This window comes from Phyllobates terribilis, unplaced genomic scaffold (genome assembly GCF_046119375.1).
Source record: "Phyllobates terribilis strain yellow unplaced genomic scaffold, ASM4611937v1 Scaffold_4__5_contigs__length_816908805, whole genome shotgun sequence".
NCBI classification, from domain to species: Eukaryota; Metazoa; Chordata; class Amphibia; order Anura; family Dendrobatidae; genus Phyllobates; species Phyllobates terribilis.
This window is the reverse complement of record NW_027362764.1, coordinates 154,193,347-154,218,384: the sequence shown is the minus strand read 5'-3', so window position 1 is coordinate 154,218,384 and position 25,038 is coordinate 154,193,347. Positions and strand designations below refer to the sequence as shown.

The following is a 25,038-nucleotide window of genomic DNA, read 5'->3' as shown; positions in this document are numbered from 1 at the left end:
CCCGGGCAATAAATGTTGTGGATAGTATGGTATTGCTCCACTGCTGGAATAAAATCAGCAGTAGATGCAATAGTAGAAAGAGATATACGGATAATTCTGCTACGCTGCTGGTCAAGATGATATCCAATGGCGATGATGGAGTTGAAGAAAAAGCAGTTTTATTAAACTACATGTTTCAGAGTTGAACAAACTCATTCATCAGGAAAAATTGTTCATTGTGTTTTTTTCCTGATGAAGGAGTTTATTCAACTCTGAAAAATGTTGGTTGATACAACTGTAAAACTGCTCTATGTTCAGTGCCACAATCTCCATTGGATATCTTCTTGACCAGCAGTTCAGCAGATTTACCCGTCTATCCCTTTCCTCTGTTGAAAAAATTGCAATAGTCACTTATGATGATGTAATGGTGCAGTATATTTTCATTATCATGTTACAAAAATCAGGAATTTTATCATTTATATTTCGTGCTTTCCACCTTGCTTTTTAACCAGATCCATTACATATTGTCCAAAGAACTATAGAATATTATAGACTCTTCACCGGAAAAAGCAGAATTCATATGGTAACTTTACAGTTTCACAAATGGTCAAACTTCCCATAATATCACATTCCTCTTTTACTTTGAACATGATAACTGTCACATATTATATTATGAACAAATAATGGATTAAAGGGGTTTTCTCATCTTCTTTAATGAGTAAAATTGTAAAATGCTTGTAAAAACAAGCAAACTTTCAACTTCTAAACCTTTAAAATAATCCCCTCGATCTATCCTACCCTCTCAAGAAGAGACAAATACTAATTCATGTATTTATATTTTTTATGCTCATTACCTAAGTTATTAGCCATGTCTGCAGTTTATCATAGGTGGCCAGTCTCCTAGGCAAGAAGAGAACTCTTTGCTATACAGTTTGCAAGTGTTTCCCTGATGCTGGCATTATCTGGTCAGCTTCCGTACCCATGCACTCCTCCAATGCTAGAGTCAAATCTTCCTCTTCCTGCAGCATAGGAGAGAGAATATTTGGACCCAGAAGCTCATCTATGCTGCTAGTTCGAGCTGTCAATCAATCAGGAGTGCATGACCTGATGGGAAGGAGGAAGACGAGATGAGGCTGCAGAGAGCTCCACTCGTAAAGATGGACCATGGGTCAAAACCCTCAACCCTTTAACAAACAATTTTATATTTTGAGACCATTTAGATATGTTTTTAGAACGTTGTTTGCACCAAACTACCTATTTTCATGGTCCGTATGGGCTAGTAATGGAAGTCTGTAGCTCAAGATTCCATATTACAAGTTTTTCTTCCGGAGCTCTGGATACCATATTGCTAACTATAAAACAACAGATTCGACCTCAAGGCTGTTGGGTCTAAAAGATAGGGGGAGGTCGAGAAATAAGCGCAGATCTAAGTGTAGATTTTCTATGTAGATTAGAAAAAGTAAAAAGGTTTTAAGCTCACCTTTAAAATATCTTGCAATATAGCGTGTCGACCTCACGGTCCTGTTTCCATATCCAGCTCCTCAGGTATACAGCTTCATCACAGGTGTAACAGGATCTCTCAGCCAGGGATCCGTAGGATAAGATTCAGAAGGAAGTACCTGATAGGACTAGCGCTCCCAGACTCGCAAGGATAGGAAAATTAACTCTTTATCTTCAAAAAAAAATTTTTCTTCAATAAAAGTGAAATAAAAAATTTTTTGAACATAAAGAGTGAATTTTCCTATCCTTGCAAGTCTGAGAGCGCTAGTCCTATCAGGTACTTCCTTCTGAATCATATTGCTAACTATAGGATCAAGAGACATATCAAAAGATCTGCATGATGCCTAGAGATTTCATATTACCCGGCAAATTTATATTTCACCATGAGAGACATCAGAGACCTCTTATAATGTTTCAAGGTCAAGACAAAAAAAAAGTCTTAAAGGGCTTATTCCATTTCTGAACAAAAAAAGAGCAAATGTTGTAAAGCAAAATGAGGGACCAAAACAGTACTCACCTCCATTATCCTTTACTGATTCAGCTCAATAGCAATGGTGTCCCCCTCAGTTTTTATGTACAAATGGCAAACCAAATGACTACTGCAGCCAATCAGTAGCCACAGTGGTTATGTGCCACACTTTCCTGACATCACAGAGCCATGATGGCAGTAATGCAGTCGTTAATTGGCTCTAGCAGTCGCATGAGGACCACTGGATTGGCAAGGGATAAGACAGATGAGCACTATTCCTTTCTTTAAGACACCCAAGTTATTCGGACCAATTTAGTTCCTGATTCCACAGAAGATCATCCACTTCTCTTAGCAGGAAAGCATCCTACTTGTAAAATCCTTAGTCCATCCTGAGTCATGATCGTTGTCACCAGGGAATTCAACGAACATAAAGGATAAATAAGTTTTGCATAACTTTCTTTCTAAATTTAATTCATAAAATCCCCACTGTAGAATAAAACCCATTTCTTACATGTGTATTTTGTTGTCTTTGGCCGAAATAAGAAGATGAAGACAATCTTAGCACCATTGGACACTTCCTTAGACCCTTGTCCTACTGTTTCCTCACATCACTTGTATTTTTAGATGTTCTTTCAGTAGGATGTTACTGGTTTCTTTAGACACAACAAACATTTTGAGTCCCTTTGCAGAAACCTTGAACATTTTTAGAGGCTAACAAATATCTGCAGGATGTTTCGATGAAGAGGAACCAAGAAGAGCTGAAGCTATTTTTGAACAATGAGTGTTGTATGTGCTTGCTCACTAGAGGGAGACAAATACAAGGAGTTTTCCTTGAAGATGAACAGTTCTTATCTTATATCAAGTATAGTGGAGGATATAATTCATGTTATTGCTTGTTTGTACCAAACATATGCAGTATTATACATTTTTTACTCTGCATATAATAAATTGTTTAATTCTTGGTATAATATTTATTTTTTAATTTTATGATTTAAATTATGTCATTTTGTAAAGCAGAGACGGTGGCACTACCTCTGTCTGTCTTTTTTATTTGCTATTTCCCTGACCATTCATGTACAGATTGACTTAATCATTTAGTGCATTACGTTATATAAATGAAGAGCATCAGAAAATGCTTCACTTTGCACCAGACTTCCATCAAACTCGAAAGTCTCAGTTTAGAACAAATGTGTGGTGATAGCAAAGCGACCATTTTTGTGCCAAAATTGACTTAGAATTTAAAAAAAGGTTTTGAAATGTTCGATATTTAGACATTAAAGTGTCAATCCTGGAGGAAACTTTTGTTCTTTTTGGGGCAAATCACTAATCAATTTTTTTCAAATAGATTTGCTCCATAGTGACTTATGCTGGCCATATACTGACTTATATTTCTGCCTTATCAGCTATGTAGTGTAGGGGTACTCGAGAGAATATATAAGCTGTAAGCAATGTATCCCCTTTCTATATGAAAGGAATGGATTGCCTCCCTACTGTGTTGCTGACTTCACAAGCACAAGCAGATGTCATTGTTTGTGGGATATCTCTCCTTGTATGGACAGATTTTGTGCTTAAGTGATTGGTATATGGCGCCCAATAGTTTTCTAAGTGCTGATCTAAATGAAAAACTATGATTAAAATGTAAAGCAATGCATTTTTATTAAAAACATTCATTTGTCCTCTGATCTACAGCATGGTCTTAAAGGGAAACTGTCACATGAAAAAATGCTATTAACCTGCGGATACAGGGATAAATCTGCAGGTTAATAATGTTCTGAACCTGCCCGGCGCCCGCACTTAGACCCCGCTGCCGGGAGGAAATTAACTTTATTCCTCCCAGTAGAGTTTATATTTCAGTCATGGGGACGGTGTTAGCGTGGGTTCAGTCACCGCTCTGTGTACAGAGAACGGTGACTGAACCAGCGCCGGTGCCACCGCCTTGACCGAAACATGAATGCTACTGGGAGGAATAAAGCTAATTTCCGCCCAGCAGCTGGGGTATAAGTGCAGGCACCGGGCAGGTTCAGAACGCTATTAACCTGCAGATTAACCCCATAGCTGCAGGTTAATAGCATTCTTTCATGTGATAGGTTCCCTTTAAACTGGTTGTCCAGTGAAATCAAATTATCACTTATCTGTAGGGGATACCTTGCTTATTGATGGGTGTTCCAATACCAGGACCTTAACCCATCAGCAGATAATTGGGGCTTTTACTTCTGTTACAAAATAGCACGGCAGGTCAGATACCCGATCCCTACTACATTCTTTTTTTCTGGGGCTGCTGGAAACAGCCCCATAGGAAATGAATGGAGCGCAGCTCGCACATGCGCATTGCTGCTACATTTTAATTGGGTATAATGGTTCCCTGCTCTGCCAATTGGTGCAGGTTCGAGTAATTGGACCCCTATTAATCAACAAGTTATCATCTATCCTGAGGATAGGTGATAACTTGTTTGCAGCAGACAACCCTTTTAATATGTCCTATTGTTTGTGCAGGGTTTGCAGTCGCACTGGAGTTCTGAAGCCTAGGGAGCCCAAAAGGTTCCTTTAACCCATAAGAGAAAACCAATACTATTTAAAACCAGTAATAGTTGAGGATCTGGTTGGAGATTGGGGCCTACATTCTTCAAGCTATGTCACTGATCCTATGTTCATTATAGTGTATTCTAGATCCATGTTGGGAAATAGGTGGGATTTTAAGCTTGAGGACCCCAATACAAAATCTGAAAACTGGCCCCACTACATGTACAATTTATAGTACTGATATGTTCTTATGTGGCAGACGTACAACCAAGCACCAGGCCTGAATGCAACTCCGAACTCTGCACCTTCGATAGCTCTCATGGTTGAGCTGAATATAAACAAAATCTGTCCCACTCAAGGGGATAAATGACAGTGAAGAAAATAATGATAACAATATAATATACAGTATTACAATATAATTGCAAAATTTACATCTAATGAGTGGAGCCGGTAAATTGAGATCCTGACTTTTCCATTCTCGGACTCCAGTTCCAACTGTGACTTCACAGCCTTATTTGTAGATTGATAATTAATTTGGCAATACATTTGATTTAATTCTCGGATATATCATTTAACCATAAATTCACTTAATTAGTCTTGTAGTCAGCAAGAAGTATCACATGACACTTCTTTGACCACTTCTGGCTACGAAAGAGCCTGTGTTTGAAGGTGGACACAACGGACGTTTAAGTAGTATATGCTCTCCATTCTTTATATAAGTAGAGACTTTTTAGAGGGGGGAAAGTCTGGGCTCTACATCATTTTGGTCAATAGTTACCCCAATTTAAGGGAACCAGTCCTGGTGACATTATCCTTTCGCATAGTCAAGCATGGAATGACTCCCAATGGCCATTTGATTGCTAGAAACCGCACTGATTTTTGCTTCATTTGCCGAGCTTGGTCTCATCCCACCATGTAGGTGCAGCAGGTTTTTCATTTAACATTCAATAAGTACAAACTGAGGTTTAATTGACCTTAAGGGAGAGCATTTAATCCATTTTCCAACAGCATATTCAATGTATTTTATGTCTTCGGAGCCACGATATTAATTTGAAATGCCGGCAGTAAGTAATTCCTCTACTACCCTATGGGTAAACAAATAGTGTGGGAAGCTAAATTAAATTGTCACATTTATAGGAGTTTCCTCCTCGCGGAGTGTACACTGCGTGACTCTGTTACCTAGAAACAAGCAAAATGAAGTCACACTTCCTAAATCACATTTAACCCCTTCTCCACCCAGGGGATTTGCTGTATCATTAATATGTATTTATAGTTTTGTATTTCTGGCTTGTGAGCCTCACAAAAGTGTTCTCGTTTTATCTAGAGAAGTCTCATGCTCCTATCGGTTTTACATTATTTGGTGATGTTTTCCTTTTTTTTTGGGTTGTAGGAGCTGTAGCCAGCACCGAGGTAAAGCTGAAACTCCAGGAATTCCTCCTGAGTAAATCTGCCACAAAAGATACTTTCACAAACGGAACCAATCATTCCATGGGCCGCTACCCCAAGCTTTGGTACACGTATGTCATCATATCTCAATGTCTTATTATCACAATGCACTTGGGTTATTAGGCTACGAATTCATGTATTCTTCTTCCAAATTAACTTAAAAAATGAAGATTAGTATAAACACACCTAGACATTATCAGCTTAACCAAGGCTGTACATAGCGTTACAAATATATCATCTATCTCCTGCTGCTAAAGAAGGACTATATGGCTCATACCTTATCAAGAGAGTCCAAGTTTTGGTCATTAGTGTTGAGCGAGCATGCTCGGTTAACCCTTTTCACCAAGCGTGCTCGGGTGCTGCCCGAGTATTTTTGGCGTGCTCAACAACTATGCTCGAGCCGCCGTGGCTGCATGTGTTGCAGTTGTCTAACAGCCGCGACACATGCAGCCGTGGCGGCTTGAGCATAGTTGTTGAGCATGCTGAAAATACCGGGACAGGACCTGAGCATGCTCAATGAAAGGGTTAACCGAGCACGCTCACTCTACACTATTGGTCATCTTAAATGGGTTGTTGAAATTAATGACAGGGATGTCCAAAGAGCATTTACACTGCAAGATAATTCTGAACAAGCCGTGTTAAAAACGCTTGTTTCGCGATTATCTTGCTGTGTAAACAGGTTGTCGATCACCTGATGAGCGAATAAAATGCTCGTTCATCGGGTGAAATGATCTTTTGAGCAGGATAAAAAAATCAATGTTCTTGGCAGCACATCATCCTGTCTGAAGATGACTCAGACTGCTGAGAACTATGGCAACCTACGTGCATCTATTACTTTGGTCTGCCTGTGTAAACAGGCATTTAAACGACCACCAACCGGTTGAATTGTTCCAGTGGTCTGTGCATGTAAACAGACACCTAATCTTAAGATAGGTCATGAATATCAGATTGGTGGAGGTCCAACGCCCAGCACCCCACCAATCAGCTGTTAACAGTTCCAGCTGCGGCCAGATGTAAAGAGTGTGGAGCTGAACAGTGCAGCTCTATGCATTGTGTACTGATCATTGCTGAGAATTGCAGCCCAGGGCAGCCATGTTTAACAACTATTCAACATTTCGACTATTCCATCCATTTGGTTTGAAAGTTTCCTGTGTAAGCAAATGTGTTTGTAGGTTCTCAGACATAGATTAGTGACTGTATGGGCCTCAACATTTACTCAAGAACCTCTACCTCCTTCTACATTAATATATGGCACACAACTAGATCAGCCAAGCATGTATAATACAGTGTAAGTGAATATACTGGAAAATTGTAAATTGTTTAAGGTGGTAAATGGGTAACATAAGCTTTAAAAGTTGTCTAATTTAGCTGTCTATGTTGCAGGGCAGCACATCATGCTTCATTGGATCAAAGTTCGCCTCCACTAAGTGGGACCTCTCCATCATACAAATATCCTTTATCAGGGGCTCAAGATGGCAAGGATGATTTTCCTTTAAGAAAAACAGGTAGGCTCTTGAAAAATACATATTTATGTTCTTGTTATATCAAGGAACTTTAGCAGATTTTGTACTTTTGCAGTTGTAGATCAGCCAGAGGTTGTGGAATTATGTAATTGGCTTTCCAAGATTTTGATAATGATTGCCTAAGGATAGGCCGTCCATACCAGCTTTATGAGAGTCCGACTCCTTGTGATCCCATAGATCAGATGAGTGCTGAGCATCCTCTTCACTGTTTACCAGTGACAGCTCCATGCAACCTGCAGTGGCTGTATATATATACACTGCTCAAAAAATAAAGGTAACACTTAAACAACAGAATATAACTCCAAGTAAATCAATCTTCTGTGAAATCAAACTGTCCACTTAGGAAGCAACACTGATTGACAATCAATTTCACATGTTGTTGTGCAAATGGAATAGACAATAGATGGAAATTATTGGCAATTATCAAGACCCACTCAATAAAGGAGTGGTTCTGCAGATGGGGACCACAGACCACATCTCAATACCAATGCTTTCTGGCTGATGTTTTGGTCACTTTTGAATGTTGGTTGTGCTTTCACACTCGTGGTAGCATGAGACGGACTCTGCAACCCACAGAAGTTGCTCAGGTAGTGCAGCTCATCCAGGATGGCACATCAATGCGAGCTGTGGAAAGAAGGTTTGCTGTGTCTGTCAGTGTAGTGTCCAGAGGCTGGAGGCGCTACCAGGGGACAGGCCAGTACACCAGGAGACGTGGAGGGGGCCGTAGGAGGGCAACAACCCAGCAGCAGGACCGCTACCTCCACCTTTGTGCAAGAAGGAACAGGAGGAGCACTGTCAGAGCCCTGCAAAATGACCCCCAGCAGGCCACAAATGTGCATGTGTCTGCACAAACGGTTAGAAACCGACTCCATGAGGGTGGTATGAGGGCCTGATGTCCACAGATGGGATGTTGTGCTCACAGCTCAACACCGTGCAGGATGCTTGGCATTTGCCACAGAACACCAGGATTGGCAAAGTGGCCACTGGCGCCCTGTGCTCTTCACAGATAAAAGCAGGTTCACACTGAGCACATGTGACAGACGTGACAGAGTCTGGAGACACCGTGGAGAGCAATCTGCTGCCTGCAACATCCTTCAGCATGACCGGTTTGGCAGTGGGTAAGTAATGGTGTGGGATGGCATTTCTTTGGAGGGCCGCACAGCTCTCCATGTGCTCGCCAGAGGTAGCCTGACTGCCATTAGATACCGAGATGAGATCCTCAGACCCCTTGTGAGACCATATGCTGGTGCGGTTGGCCATGGGTTCCTCCTAATGCAGGACAATGCCAGACCTCATGTGGCTGGAGTGTGTCAGTAGTTCTTGCAAGATGAAGGCATTTAAGCTATGGACTGGCCCGCCCGTTCCCCTGACCTGAATCTGATTGAGCACATCTGGGACATCATGTCTCGCTCCATCCACCAACGTTATGTTGCACCACAGACTGTCCAGGAGTTGGCGGATGCTTTAGTCCAGGTCTGGGAGGAGATCCCACAGGAGACCATCCGCAACCTCATCAGGAGCATGCCCAGGCATTGTAGGGAGGTCATACAGGCACGTGGAGGCCACACACAATACTGAGCCTCATTTTGACTTGTTTTAAGGACATTACATCAAAGTTGGATCAGCCTGTAGTGTGTTTTTCCCCTTTAATTTTGGGGGTGACTCCAAATCCAGGCCTCCATTGGTTAATAAATTTGATTTCCATTCAACTTTGTACAGAACAAAGTATTCAATGAGAATATTTCATTCAAATCTAGGATGTGTTATTTGAGTGATCCCTTTATTTTTTTGAGCAGTGTATATATATATATATATATGTATAAAATTAAACAGCACAGATGAGGCTAATGGTGGGGATACCCGGATAAAAATATACAAATCCTATTCAGATATAGTATATGTAACATAAATTAAATTATGCACGTCATTCATAGTATACATACATGTACACATATACATGCAAACACATTTATATATATATATATATGTGTATATATGTATTGTATACACATATATACATAACAATCCACAAACATAAATAAGTAGAGGTATTCCGAGTAGTATATAGTATTTAGATATAGATATAAATTAACAGGAGATAATTACCCTTATGATAGATGTCCAGTGGCCCGCCCCACACCCTACGCGCGTTTTGCACTGAAATGCTTCGTCCAGGGGTCAGTGCAAAACTTTGAATGACCTACAGGATTTAATTTATGTTACATATACTGAATCTGATTATAATTTGTATATTTTTTCTAGGTATCCGCCTCTGCATAAGAGAGTGTTGGCTGGACAAAATAGACAGGTTCAGCCGTTATACCCTTATATCTGCGGCTAATTGGGCAAGGATATAGTATAATAATGGTGTATATAATAACCACGTAGGCAGATCTGTAAAGCTGAAGCTCTTATGTCATCTGTTACTTTAAATACCAGCTTCTAACATCAAGGGCTAATGCCATTGTGAAACAATATCTTATCAGTGGTTTTACATAGGACTGCAGGTGTGCACAAATATAGTCCAACTATTTTCATTTACTGTTTCAAAACTGAATCTGTATCAATATAATTTTTCTTTTTTTCCAGAACTATAAATTGATTACAAACTTTAGTCCAGCCTTTTAATAGTTACACCTACATAGTAACTTACGTAAGTCTTTCTGAACTGACACATTCTCATATTTCCTAGCATCCCATAGTAAACACATTATATCACTGCCCTTTGATGCCTGGTCCAGGATAAATCCGGGCTGTTTTCCTTTGGTTCCAATGGGAATCAGGTTCTGTCCCACTCTATATTCTCTGATGAACATCGTGTTTGCATCAAGTGGAACTTACTGAACCCCTGCTGAGAACATGAATAGGTGTAGAAATGTCTGTCCCCTGAAAAGAGCCTACACAGCTGCTATTGAAGTTTAATGGAAGTGGCATTTGAAAGGAATACATGTCCCAAATGCAACCCTTATCAGAATCTCCGAGTGGGGAATTTGCCCTTTAGGTTTACCCTTATGTCCTTTTCTATTATATATAAATGGGCTGATATCTTAAACAGATGAAAAGTCATAGACGCTGCAAATAAATCTTGAAGGACGATTGCAGGTATAGTTGGGTAAACATGTGGGCAGGGAAGAGCCTTGGATTCCTGCTGCGAGGCTCAATACCTATCAAGTACTCCCACTATTAACTAGTGCTCCCCTTAAAGGACTCCTGTGGAGTGCGGTTTGTTATCATTGGCCACCAATCATAAATATTACATGGGATATTTCCTGCAAGCAAGAGTGGAAAACACTGCAGGAGTCAGCTATTTTACTAGACAGAATAACAGGCGAGCGTTAGTGTATTGGAAAAGGTATAAAATATGTGGAAATCAGATTTTAAGCCCTACTACAGACAGGGAATTTACATACAAGAAGATGAAGCAGTAAATAATGTTGTATTAAGTCAGATGATGATTTATAGAATTAAAAATGGATCATAATGAGTTAATGCCAATGTATATATTGGATAGAGAAGTGTACACACATTTCTTTGATCAGATTTTTAAGAAAACTCATTGGTCAACATTTTGCAAAGATGTAATGGTATCTTCGCTTTCGTGATCTTGATTTCCTAAGATCCATTCCGCGGGGGCGGTTGTTTCTGCTTGATTGACAGTTTGGACCAGCAGCATCGTTATACCATTGGCCCGGGGTGTGTGCTCCCGATGCTCCCGGATGGCAGAGCAGGGATTTAGGCGATAACTGTGATCTTCAGCAATCCTGGCCAGCCTAAGTGGAGGGCTTACAATCTCAATTGCAAAGAGCTTGTAAGCACTGCACATAATTGGCTAGAAGTTGCCAGTAACCTAGACAATGAGCTGGAAACAATAAGAAATTAAATTGTACTTATCAGAGGAACAGAGGGAGATTTTAATAACAAAAGTGCTTATTTCTTAAAGTACTTTCCAACAATACCTGTCAGTGAAGGTAGGAATTACCCTTTAATTCAGATTAGACTAACATTTGAAAGGATGTTCTGCCAGATAGACCAATGTAGTAGGTAGAGTGAATACAGAGGGTTCTTCTGGTCATAGTCATAATATGTATTTATTATGCTCACTTATATAGCGCCATCATATGCCACAGTGCTTTAGAGATATTATCATCTCTGTCCCCATTGGGGCTCTCAATGTAAATTCCCTATCAGTATGTCTTTGGAGTATGGGAGGAAACTGGAGAACAGAGGAAACCCAGGAAAACAGGGGAAGAGCATGCAACCTCTTTGCAGATGTTGTTCTTGATGGGATTTGAACCCAGGACCCGACCGGTTTTATCATGCCAATACATGGAAATAAAATAGTCTTGTATAAATATATCTTCCTATTTTGTGTATACAGCTCCTGAACAGACCTGTGTCTCCAGATACAGAGAGCTTACACAGCGCAGATACACATTATGTTTAGTGTGACTCTTTAGTCACGTGTTAATCCTATGGTTCTACCTTGTGTGACTTTCCAGTTTTAGTGAATGCTGCAGGCCACAGTATTGCAGAACACAGAGATGTATGCCGTTCGGTCTACTGATCTGAACTGCAGATCAATGATTAAGACCTGAAAGACCCACAACATAGAAGTCAGTATACAACTGTAGACTTAAAGGGTACCTGCACTTTTAGAAAACTTGTGACATGTTATACCAACATAGTGAATGTTTTGATTGGTTGTCCAAGTACTGAGACCTAAAGCAGCGGGGCAGAAACAATCTGCCAAGCGCTGCTGTCCTCTGAGACTGTTGACATGACAGTCAGAACATAACGTCTAATCAATGCAATTGTTGACACCTCCAGCAATCAAAACTTCTGACATGTCTCTACGTCTAGTTGTCCAAAAGGGTATTTACTCTTTAAAGTGCCTATACACCATAATTAGCTGTTAGCCGGACTCTCATGTGACTGACAGCTATTTATCCTGAATCCCCGATACACATGTACATTGCACATTCAACTCATGTTCTGAATGGAGAAAAGAATGTAATCTGCAGCCAGACTGCTCTAGTGGGGGCTTATCTGGTCGAGAACTATATGATGGAGCTTACCAGATTTTAACATCCTATATGCCTTTTCTTCTTTCCACTGAAACCATCTATTCAGGGAGAGTTCCTAGGCCCTTCTACATATCAGCTAGTTGTCCTGCTCCTCTAAGAACTCAGCCAAGTTTCTTTTATGTGTATGGACACATTTATTCTTTTTTTTTAATCTATTCCTTCTTCAATTGTTTGAAAAAGAGGCTGAAGGAGTAGAGTAACACAAACTATCAGGGCCAGCTTCAGGTTTTCATGGGCCCGCTGTGAAAGAATCTCAGTGGGCCCCTTTAACACATACCACGATTCATGATGCACAGATACAGCAGAGAAATCTAGGTATACAGTGGTGGCCAAAAGTATTGCCACCCCTGCAATTCTGTCAGATAATACTCAGTTTCTTCCTGAAAATGATTGCAATCACAAATTCTTTGGTATTATTATCTTCATTTAATTTGCTTGCAAGGAAAAAACACAAAAGAGAATGAAGCAAAAATCAAATCATTGATCATTTCACACAAAACTCCAAAAATGGGCCAGACAAAAGTATTGGCACCCTCAGCCTAATACTTGGTTGCACAACTTTTAGCCAAAATAACTGCAAACAACCGCTTCCGGTAACCATCAATGAGTTTCTTACAATGCTCTGCTGGAATTGTAGACCATTCTTCTTTGGCAAACTGCTCCAGGTCCCTGATATTTGAAGGGTGCCTTCTCCAAACTGCCATTTTGCGATCTCTCCACAGGTGTTCTATGGGATTCAGGTCTGGACTCATTGCTGGCCACCTTAGAAGTCTCCAGTGCTTTCTCTCAAACCATTTTATAGTGCTTTTGGAAGTGTGTTTTGGGTCATTGTCCTGCTGGAAGACCCATGACCTCTGAGGGAGACCCAGCTTTCTCACACTGGGCCCTACATTATGCTGCAAAATTTGTTGGTAGTCTTCAGACTTCATAATGCCATGCACACGGTCAAGCAGTCCAGTGCCAGAGGCAGCAAAGCAACCCCAAAACATCAGGGAACCTCTGCCATGTTTGACTGTAGGGACCATGTTCTTTTCTTTGAATGCCTCTTTTTTTTTCCTGTACACTCTATATTGATGCTTTTTCCCAAAAAGCTCTACTTTTGTCTCATCTGACCAGAGAACATTCTTCCAAAATGTTTTAGGCTTTCTCAGGTAAGTTTTGGCAAACTCCAGCCTGGCTTTTTTATGTCTCGGGGTAAGAAGTGGGGTCTTCCTGGGTATCCTACCATACAGTCCCTTTTCATTCAGACGCTGACGGATAGTACTGGTTGACACTGTCGTACCCTCGGACTGCAGGGCAGCTTGAACTTGTTTGGATGTTAGTCAAGGTTCTTTATCCACCATCCGCACAATCTTGCGTTGAAATCTCTCGTCAATTTTTCTTTTCCGTCCACATCTAGGGAGGTTAGCCACAGTGCCATGGGCTTTAAACTTCTTGATGACACTGCACACGGAAGACACAGGAACATTCAGGTCTTTGGAGATGGACTTGTAGCCTTGAGATTGCTCATGCTTCCTCACAATTTGGTTTCTCAAGTCCTCAGACAGTTCTTTGGTCTTCTTTCTTTTCTCCATGCTCAATGTGGTACACACAAGGACACAGGACAGAGGTTGAGTCAAGTTTAATCCACGTTAACTGGCTGCAAGTGTGATTTAGTTATTGCCAACACCTGTTAGGTGCCACAGGTAAGTTTCAGGTGCTGTTAATTACACGAATTAGAGAAGCATCACATGATTTTTCAAACAGTGCCAATACTTTTATCCACCCCCTTTTTTAGGTTTGGTGTGGAATTATATCCAATTTGGCTTTAGGACAATTCTTTTTGTGTTTTTTCATTGAAGACAAATTAAATGAAGATAATAATACCAAAGAATTTGTGATTGCAATCATTTTCAGGAAGAAACTGAGTATTATCTGACAGAATTGCAGGGGTGCCAATACTTTTGGCCACTACTGTAGTACAAGGCCAATGATGTCACTTACTTCTTACATTACATGAGTGATATCTATTGTAAATTCTACAATATCTCAGAAACCGGCGAATCCTCGCAGCGCACAGTGCGGGCCCTGGGAGGATTAAAAAATTTTCATTTTAGACCGGACAGTATAGTCCTCCAAACAGTGTTATGGGCACCAGATAGTCCTCCATACCATATAATGAGCCCCATTTATTGCTTAATACAGAATAATGCGCCCCATATAATTCTCCATACAGAATAATGGATCCCACATAATGCTCCATACAGAATAATGGACCCCATATAATGCTCCATACAGAATAATGGACCCCATATAATTCTCCATGCAGAATAATGGACCGCATAAATAATGCTCCATACAGAATAATGGACCCCATATAATGCTCCATACAGAATAATGGATCCCATATAATGCTCAAGAAACAGAATAATGAACCCCATATAATTCTCCATACAGAATAATGGACCCCATAAATAATGCTCCATGCAGAATAGTGGACCCCATATAATGCTCCATACAGAATAATGGACCCCATAAATAATGCTCCATACAGAATAATGGACCCCATATAATGCACCGTACAGAATAATGGACCCCCCATATAATGCTCCATACAGAATGGGCCCCATATAATGCACCATACAGAATGGGCCCCATATAATTCTCCATACAAAATGGTCCCCATATATAGCTCCATACAGAATGGGCCCCATATAATGCTCCATACAGAATGGGCCCCATATAATTATCCATACAAAATGGTCCCCATATATAGCTCCATACAGAATGGGCCCCATATAATGCTCCATACAGAATGGGCTCCATATAATTTTCCATACCGAATTGGTCCCATATAATGCTCCATACAGAATGGGCCCCATATAATGCTTCATACAGAATTGGCCCCATATATTTCTCCATATAGTATGGGCCCCATATAATGCTCCATACAGAATGGGCCCCATATAATGTTCCACACAGTATGGGCCTCATATATTTCTCCATACAGTATGGGCCCCATATATTTCTCCATACAGTAAGGGCCCCATATAATGCTCCATACAGTGTGGGCTCCATATAATGCTTCTAACATAAAAAAATCAAATACTCACCTCTCCTCATTCCCCACTGGCCGCAGGTCCTGTCTCCTTAGCGCCTTTTGGCTCTCTGCACTGTCAGAGCTGAGGGCGTGCTATAGTGATGTCATTGCGCCTTCTGCCCTGAGACATCACAGAGTCAGAAGATGCGGAAGACGCCAGAGCTGCGGAAGAACAGGGAGAGGTAAGTATTGCAAGCAATTTAAAGCACTGGGGCCCCTTGACTCACAGACCCCATAGCACCACAGTGTCGCCAATGGCGAGTGGACTCCCCCGCTTGTTCAGGGCATCGGCACTTACCAGGGTGCCCCGGGTGGTGAAGCAGACTATATGCAGGAACCTAACTAGCGTAGACAAGAACTAGTAGAGCTGCTGACAGCCACAAATGAGAATGATGCTTTTTTATTTATTGACGCAGGGTTGGATATGAAATATTTGTTGCAATGATGAACACTTTCTATTCTCTCTTGCGCTAGTTTTGCTACATAAGGCCAACAGCACTTATTTGCCTTTGGTACCTTAGACGCTCACAGATCTTTATAGGGTTTGTTTTTTCCATTTTATTTGCAAAGTTGCCTCATTTTATGTTTTAGGTGATTTTGAGCAATAAGAAATAGTTACAAAAGTACATTCACTTTACATTCAAAAGGCCTGTTTCCTTTGTTCTTAAGTATTTCTTTTGCTGCTTGTAAATTAATAGGAATATAAAACATTTTACTTACCGTATGTGAGAAATTAGGATTCTAGATAATAATACTACATCCTTTAGAAAGTCTTCTTCTTGTGATAAGGTGTAGCCATTGATAGCATTATGCTTATATTGTATATTTTCTGAGGGGCTAATGATTTACTAGGTCTACCTCCTTTCATTAATTAACATGACATTTTAACAACATCCAGAAATACCCTGTTTACCTATTAAATCACAGTAAGTACAATAGAGTTAATTCTAGCCCGTAGCCATATAACCCGTATGTTTTTATGCTGGTTTTATCAGGAAAAGAAACAGGAACCCCGACACGAGTCAAATGACCCTTGCCTCATTTAAGTGGCCACAAGGCTTTGCTGTAGGCCTTGGGGACAATGAGGGACTGTTGTACCACTGTGCCCACTGGACACACAATGACGTCCTGTATATGCTTACAGTGATAGACAGGCAGAAATCTGTCACCTTTGCCCTTGAGGTTAAGCCTTTTTTCCTTTGCTTTGGGCAACATGACTTTAGATAGCTTCTAATACTTCATATAAAATATCGGATTTGTCCGAAGTGGAGATATTGGAATATTTTCCTTTACACTACAAAAATACTTCAAGGAAGAACTAAGGAATGGAAATTTCAAAAATGTTTCCAATTATTCCATCCGCAGAATACATAATTTATTTTTTGGCCAAGAAAACAATGCTTCTCTTCCATTACTGGAAGAACAGATTGGGCTCCGAGTCCTTACACATTAGTAAGGAGACCTTCTTGCCTGTACTTCTACATTGATCAAAAGGAGATTTTGATTTCAACACACAGGAGAGGGGAATCATTCCTTAAGAAAATGTTAGGCCGCGTTTCCTTCTCCCTTGTGCCGATATCCAATCCTCTGTTTGATCAGAGCAGATCTCCTACATTTAATGTGAACAAAATGGGTGCATCCAATAACAACAACCCAACAACTTTGACCAACCCTAAGGACTATTTAGATACTTGATCTGGCCAATAAGATATTGAGATATGTATTTGCCATTTATGATTCCCTAATATATTAATGTAGCTTCAGCAAAGGTGAGGCTGTATGTGAGCCACCAAATAAAATTAGTGCGTTCATTACATTAGCAGGACATCGAACTTTCACACAACCTCTCTAATGGATTATCTACAGCAGCATCACTTTGATCCCTGTCTGCTACTGAGGTGCTAATTTACATTTAATGGCCTTTTCTCACTTTTGCATTTAGAATAATAATGTCTTTATAGATGAAAATGTGTTTTTTATGAGCTTGTGACTTTGTTGTGTTACTTTATGCCCAGACGTGTCATCAGGTTATTGCTTGTATTTATTTTAAAGCCCCAAAGGTAGGGGTATAGGTTAGAGGACAGTCATGTAAAGCCCAAGCCATTAAGTCCAAATTCACTGTCTGTACATAACGTTGGATGCTCCTTGTCCATTATGGCTGCTTGTGAGAACTATTAAATGACACTAATTTGTGTTACTTGGCTTTCTGTATACTCTGAATGGCAAAGAAATCTACAACAATACAATCATATCACCACTTCTCCCACTGGAGTTGTAGGTGGGTTTTTCTTCACTTGTACTAAAGATTTAGTTCACAGCCTAAAGGTGGCCACATTAGTCTGAAGTTGATCAAAATGGGCAATTTGAACTCAAATTATTGTTTGTTGGGTGAAATTTAACAGCAAACTAAAGTTTTTTGCCAACAATAAACTATCTGGAAAGAAATTGGTGATATTCAAAATGTTGGTCCCATAGAGGCAATCATTACTGCATGACAAAGACCAGTAATGTGATAACAAAAAGTGCAGAAAGAAAAAAAAGCAGGGAATAGAAGGCTACCTGCCCAGGGGGATGTACAGTTAGGTCCATATATATTTGGACAGAGACAACATTTTTCTAATTTTGGTTCTAGGCATTACCACAATGAATTTTAAACAAAACAGTTCAGATGCAGCTGAAGTTCAGACTTTCAGCTTTCATTTGAGGGTATCCACATTAAAATTGGATGAAGGGTTTAGGAGTTTCCGCTCCTTAACATGTGCCACCCTGTTTTTTAAAGGGACCAAAAGTAATTGGACAATTGACTCCAAGGCTATTTCATGGACAGGTGTGGGCAATCCCTTCGTTATGTCATTCTCAATAAAGCAGATAAAAGGCCTGGAGTTGATTTGAGGCGTGGTGCTTGCATTTGGAAGGTTTTGCTGTGAAGTAAACATGCGGTCAAAGGAGCTCTCCATGCAGGTAAAGCAAGCCATTCTTAAGCTGCAAAAACAGAAAAAACCCATCTGAGAAATTGCTACAATATTAGGAGTGGCAAAATCTACAGTTTGGTACATCCTGAGAAAGAAAGAAAGCACTGGTGAACTCATCAATGCAAAAAGACCTGGGCGCCCACGGAAGACAACAGTCGTGGATGATCGCAGAATAATCTCCATGGTGAAGAGAAACCCCTTCACAACAGCCAACCAAGTGAACAACACTCTCCAGGAGGTAGGCGTATCAATATCCAAATCTACCATAAAGAGAAGACTGCATGAAAGTAAATACAGAGGGTTCACTGCACGGTGCAAGCCACTCATAAGCATCAAGAATAAAAAGGCTAGACTGGACTTTGCTAAAAAACATCTAAAAAAGCCAGCACAGTTCTTGAAGAACATTCTTTGGACAGATGAAACCAAGATCAACCTCTACCAAAATGATGGAAAGAGAAAAGTATGGCGAAGGCGTGGTACAGCTCATGATCCAAAGCATACCACATAATCTGTGAAACACAACGGAGGCAGTGTGATGGCTTGGGCATGCATGGCTGCCAGAGGCACTGGGTCACTAGTGTTTATTGATGATGTGACACAGGACAGAAGCAGCCGAATGAATTCTGATGTATTCAGAGCTATACTGTGTGCTCGGATCCAGCCAAATGCAGCCAAACTGATTGGTCGTCATTTCATACTACAGATGGACAATGACCCAAAACATAAAGCCAAAGCAACCCAGGAGTTTATTAAAGCAAAGAAGTGGAACATTCTTGAATGGCCAAGTCAGTCACCTGATCTCAACCCAATTGAGCATGCATTTCACTTGTTAAAGACTAAACTTCAGACAGAAAGGCCCACAAGCAAACAGCAACTGAAAACCACCGCAGTGAAGGCCTGGCAGAGCATCAAAAAGGAGGAAACACAGCGTCTGGTGATGTCCATGAGTTCAAGACTTCAGGCAGTCATTGCCAACAAAGGGTTTTCAACCAAGTACTAGAAATGAACATTTTATTTATAATTATTTAATCTGTCCAATTACTTTTGGTCCCTTTAAAAACAGGGTGGCACATGTTAAGGAGCTGAAACGCCTAAACCCTTCATCCAATTTTAATGTGGATACCCTCAAATGAAAGCTGAAAGTCTGAACTTCAACTGCATCTGAATTGTTTTGTTTAAAATTCATTGTGGTAATGTCTAGAACCAAAATCAGAAAAATTTTGTCTCTGTCCAAATATATATGGACCTAACTGTGTATTAAAGCGGTTTTCCACTACTTTTACATTGATGGCCTATCCTTAAAATATGTCATCAATGTCTGATCGGCCGCCGGCCGGAAGGACTTACTTACGGAGCTGGCCGTCTACTTGCAGTGGCTGCCGCAGGGTACTGCACATCCACCTCCCATTAATTAGAATAGGAGGCGGATGTGTAGTACTAAGCCTTGATCACTACAAGTAGATGGCCAGCTCCGCAAGTAAGTGCTTTTGGCCGGTGGCTACCACCAATCACAGTTGATCGACAGGGGTGCTGGGTGTTGGACCCCGGCCGATCAGACATTGTTGACCTATCCCTAGGATAGACAATAATAAAGTAGTGGACAACCTCTTTAAAGATGCTGGAATAATATAACATGCTTGGTGCCATTATGCCAAGAAGCACTCCAGTAATGGTCCCTGTTTACATTGTGACATACTGGTACAACTGACATCAAGCAATAAATAAGAACATTACAAAACACTCTTGAACGCGGGTCGCCATCTTCACTGTTTCATGTTTCTGCTTTCTCTGACCCTCACATGAAGCAGTAATACAAAATGCTTGTCGGATGAGTTGGCTACCTTTATTCCAGGGTATAGCTATCACCTATGTTTAGCCAATGGCTCTGATGTATCATTTCTGTTTTCTTTTAAGTAAGTTTTCTTTCTTGTCTTGTAGTATTCGATTCTGTTGTGGCGCACGTAGTTTATGAATTTTTTGCAAAGTCAAAAATGGTATTTATTTTTGTGAGTCTTTAGTGTAAAAATGTGCACTTTTGGCAAAATGGTACAAATATTGCACTAGAATAAGTGGTGTTCATACCATCAAGGGAGACTGAAATATATTTGTGACATATTTTGCAGCTTATCAAAAAGTTGCAAATGATGAATGATGCTAAAATCTCAGGAAACCTTAACTTCTTCCACAGTTTCAAACATAAAAACAGGCAAATTAAAAAAAGAATTAGGCATAAGTGAAAAACAGACGAAGAACACGAAAAACTGGACAAAGCAAGGAGCAAATGAAAAAATGAATCTGCCCCTTTAAGTTTTCTTATTGCTATTCATAACTACGAAAATGATGATGTTTCAATAATGTTTGGTATTTGCGGACTTATTATCTCAATGTTTTTTTGATCAATGGGACATACCAGTAATGGTTGAAATGATGCTTGTACCTGGGTGAATAAACAACTTTTTTATAGCCTTTTATTTCACTTTTCTTCTCTTTTTGTGGATTTTGACTGTCCTCTTTTCCTTGCCAGGACACTGCTTTGCCCCCCAACACTGTATTGCCTAAGGGTGCTGTTGTCTTTTTAAATAGTTTGAATGGTAGCAACAACCAATTTGGACTAAAATGTGCATGGCAAAACAGAAGAGTAGTTCAACATTTGATCCACTTTCAACGGTTGTCCAATCAAGGGGATATCCGGGAAAAAATTTTGTTACTTGTCTGCCTGTTGTGCCCGGCGCCATTCTCCACCAGCACAGAGCGGTCACAGACTTCCGCTGACATCACTTCAACAGAGCGGCGGTATCTTTTCTTGTTGACAGGGCGGAACTACTGATGTAATGCTTATTGACAGCCGGCTCTCCGCTGCCTAATTGGGAGAAGCCAGCTGTCAATCAGCATGACACCAATAGTCCTGTCAACAGGAAGAGAAATTGCTGCTCTGTCGACAGGGAGCTGCTGAACCTCCGGCAGGAGGGGTCAATGACCGGCACCAGGTACAACAGGCCTGTTAGTGCTTAGGCACATTTTTCTTTAAAGTCCTGGATATGCTCTTTAACCTACTGCTATATAATCCAGAAACAAGTATGAGACCCGGCGATGGAGGGCCCAGTGCACTTCAGAGGTCTTTTTTGCATAAAATTTCCATTTTATTGAAAAAATGTTAAAAAATGTGTAAAAAACAGTTACAAGCAGTCAGATCAACTAATGAACATCTAGAGCGATGCATTTCAGCCTACAGCAAAGATCATGACCAAGGCTTCGCTGTAGGCTGAAACGCGTCGCTCTAAATTTTCATTAGTTGATCTGACTGCTTGTAACTGTTTTTTACACATTTTTTTAAATTCTTTCAATAAAATGGAAGTTTTATGCAAAAAAACACCTCTGACGTGCACTGGGCCCTCCATCACCGGGTCTCATACTTTCTTCTGGATTACATTGTGGCGGTTGCCGAGCCGCGACCCAGGCTGAAGGAAGGACCCCTGGAGTGAGACGTGAATGGTGAGCTGACTTCATTCTTTATTATCACTGCTATATATTGTGTATGGCCTCCATCTTAATACCTTGTCAAATGCATTGCAATTTTCCTGCATTGCGTCTTCACCCAGGGCACATACAAATTCTGCCTCCTGTAGCTATGTCTCTGCTCTTTACTTATTGTATGACTAAGGTTAAGCTCCCACGATGAGTATTCAGTGCATTTTGATGTTGCAGTTTTTCTGCAGAATTTTTACAGTGTAACCTATTAGCTTTATTATATTTTTTTTTGTCGTTTTTTGTAGATGCTTTTTTTATTGTGTTTATTCCTCTGTGTTTTTTGTCTCCTTTTGGTATGTCATGTTTTAAATAAAACTGCTTTGTTTTGGATACTTCCTGTTACTTATTTTTGATAAACCTTTATTTTTAAAGTCATGTGCGGATTACATGCATTTTTATTGCGTTTCCTCTGTGGAAAAACAATAAAAACTTGTGCGTCTTTTTTATCTGTGGATATTCTTCATCTCTTTCAAGTCTATGGGGAAAATCCACAAATAAAATGCAAAATTAGGGCAAGAAAAATTGTTTAGTAGCGGATTTCAAAATCACACCAAAAAAACGCACAGGTTTAGCGATATCCCATACACTTTGCATCAAGTGCAATACACTGTTTATTTTATGCACGGAAATATGGAGTGGGAAAAATGTACCATATACTCATCATGTGAATTTAGCCTAAGGAATCTCAAAGTCTGGATTACTATAGAGCTCTCTTGTCCGTGGTCACAAGTTATTAGGAATAACCATGCAAATTGCCTCTTCAGAGAGGAAGAGGACTAGAACTATAGCACCACCCGTTGGAAACAGCAATCCTTTATGTCACAATCGACCATTTAACGAGTCGTGCAATATGACTTAGGATAAAAGCCAAAGCAGAATCTCAATTTCCAGGACGGTGTTTCAGGAGATTCTGATTTGGCTTTTATCCTAAGTCATATTGCAAGGCTCGTTAAAGGGTCGATAGTGACTTATAGGATCGCTGCTACCAACAGGTGGCGCTATAGAGTTGCAGTCCTCTTCCTCTATGAAGAGGCAATTTGCATATTTAATTTCCCAGAGGAGCATTGCACAGCGGATAAGCCTCCTTACATTGGCATGCCAGGGCCGGTATGTCACTCTCCACAAGGAGAAACGTTACCCCGTAGACCTAGGAATAGCTCAGTATCTCCAGGTTTTAATGGAGGTTAGGCACAAATTATAGTCACGGGGTTTGAAAGAAAAAGTCTCAACATTAATTGGTGTAGTGAAATATTACGCTTTTTGGTTTATCTAAATTCTAATACTTAATTTCCTTATTTTTCTTGAAAAGGATTTTATCAGTGACTTGTGTTTGGCTCTGAGCATCAGTGAGGTTTATCTCACAGTCTACTTACATATTTTTCCCACTGGTGGTTTTCTTATTTAACTTTCAGTTTATTTGTCAGCAATATTACAACATTTTGGCTGATGTCACATAGTGATAAATCATGATCACAATGGCAGCCGTGATTTTTCTTGTTGCATAACCTGAAAGTGATGCCTTGTATAATGGATAATGTACTTTACGCACATAGCAGCTTTTTCTGAAAAACAATATTGGTGTGAGAATACAATTGCAGCTCCAATTCTGTAATATTATGCAGCCTCTTGTTCCAGCTAATAGAGTTTTAGAGTATTAGATTTCGTGTTGCATATTAATTTTTAGCCTAGAAGTGAAATCTGTCACTAAAGTAAATCCCATAAAATAAAGTAACTCGTAGATTAAAAATGTAAAAACCACTTAAAATGCACACACAAACTAAAAGAATGTCAATTATGGCACACCCCGCTGTGCAGACATTGTCGTCAGTGTCACCATTGGGGCTCACAATCTAAATTCCCTATCAGTATGTCTTTCGAGTGTGGAAGAAAACAAAAGGAGTACCTGGAAGAAACCCACGCAAACAGGATCAGTACCTGGAGGAAAACCACGCAAACAGGATCAGTACCTGGAGGAAAACCACGCAAACAGGATCAGTACCTGGAGGAAAACCACGCAAACAGGATCAGTACCTGGAGGAAAACCACGCAAACAGGATCAGTACCTGGAGGAAAACCACGCAAACTGGATCAGTACCTGGAGGAAAACATACAAACTCCTTGCAGATGTTGTCCTTGGTGGGATTTGAACCCAGGACCCCAGCGCTGCAAAGCAACAGTGCTAGCCACTTAGCTAACTAGTTAGCTAAACCAGAACAAGTGAACATGTCATACACATCCATGAGTGAATATGTTTTTTGTTTGTTTGCTTTTGTTCTATTTTTTTGTATCAACCAATATTAATTTTCGTCAATAGCCCTGCAATGTAATGCCTCTATACGGATACAATTTTAGGACTGTTAGCAGTTACTTGTTGCTTTCTTAATCGCTGGTAATTAATTGTAAGTGGATAATCTAGTCAATCATGCAGTAAGGTCACACTTCATTGTTAATGCCAATGAGGAAACTAGCCCTAGGAAATAGGGGTGATATGATGCATTAAACCATGCTTGCTAAAATGCATGTAGCATACAGTATCTACATGGTTTAGCAATCTAATAGCCGCTCACAATATAAAGAAAGCATTTACTCTATATACTTATCACGAAGGTGGTATGTAATCAAGAATCACATTTATTAGGTTTTATAATTGGGGAGATTTGACAAGACTGGTGCAAGGACAAAGGAAATGCTTTAGTATCAAGTTGCTTATTTTTTTTAAGAAACTTGCTCAGATAATTCTTTGGTCTTGAAGATCATGTCTTCAATTAGGCTATGTGCCCACGTTGCGGAAATTAAGCGGAAAATTTGCGCTTCATTTCCGCATGTCCTTTCCCGGAAAAACGCATGCGGAATTTCGCAAGCGTTTATCGTGCGTTTTCAACATGCGGAATTGCCTTGCGTTTTTTATTGCATTGCAAAGGCAATTCCGCATGCGGAA

At 40.2% G+C, this 25,038-nt stretch overlaps 1 protein-coding gene across 2 annotated transcripts in view; it reads left to right on the top strand.

Annotated features, from left to right (window-relative positions):
- The window catches only part of HDAC9 (histone deacetylase 9), a 1,057,517-nt gene that overhangs the window by 926,511 nt on the left and 105,968 nt on the right, over nucleotides 1–25,038 (top strand). For both annotated transcript variants that reach the window (XM_073677842.1, XM_073677846.1), the window contains 2 exons: nucleotides 5,859–5,985; nucleotides 7,298–7,419. In XM_073677842.1, coding sequence (XP_073533943.1) covers nucleotides 5,859–5,985; nucleotides 7,298–7,419 — 249 coding nt within the window. The remainder of the gene's footprint in view (nucleotides 1–5,858; nucleotides 5,986–7,297; nucleotides 7,420–25,038) is intronic.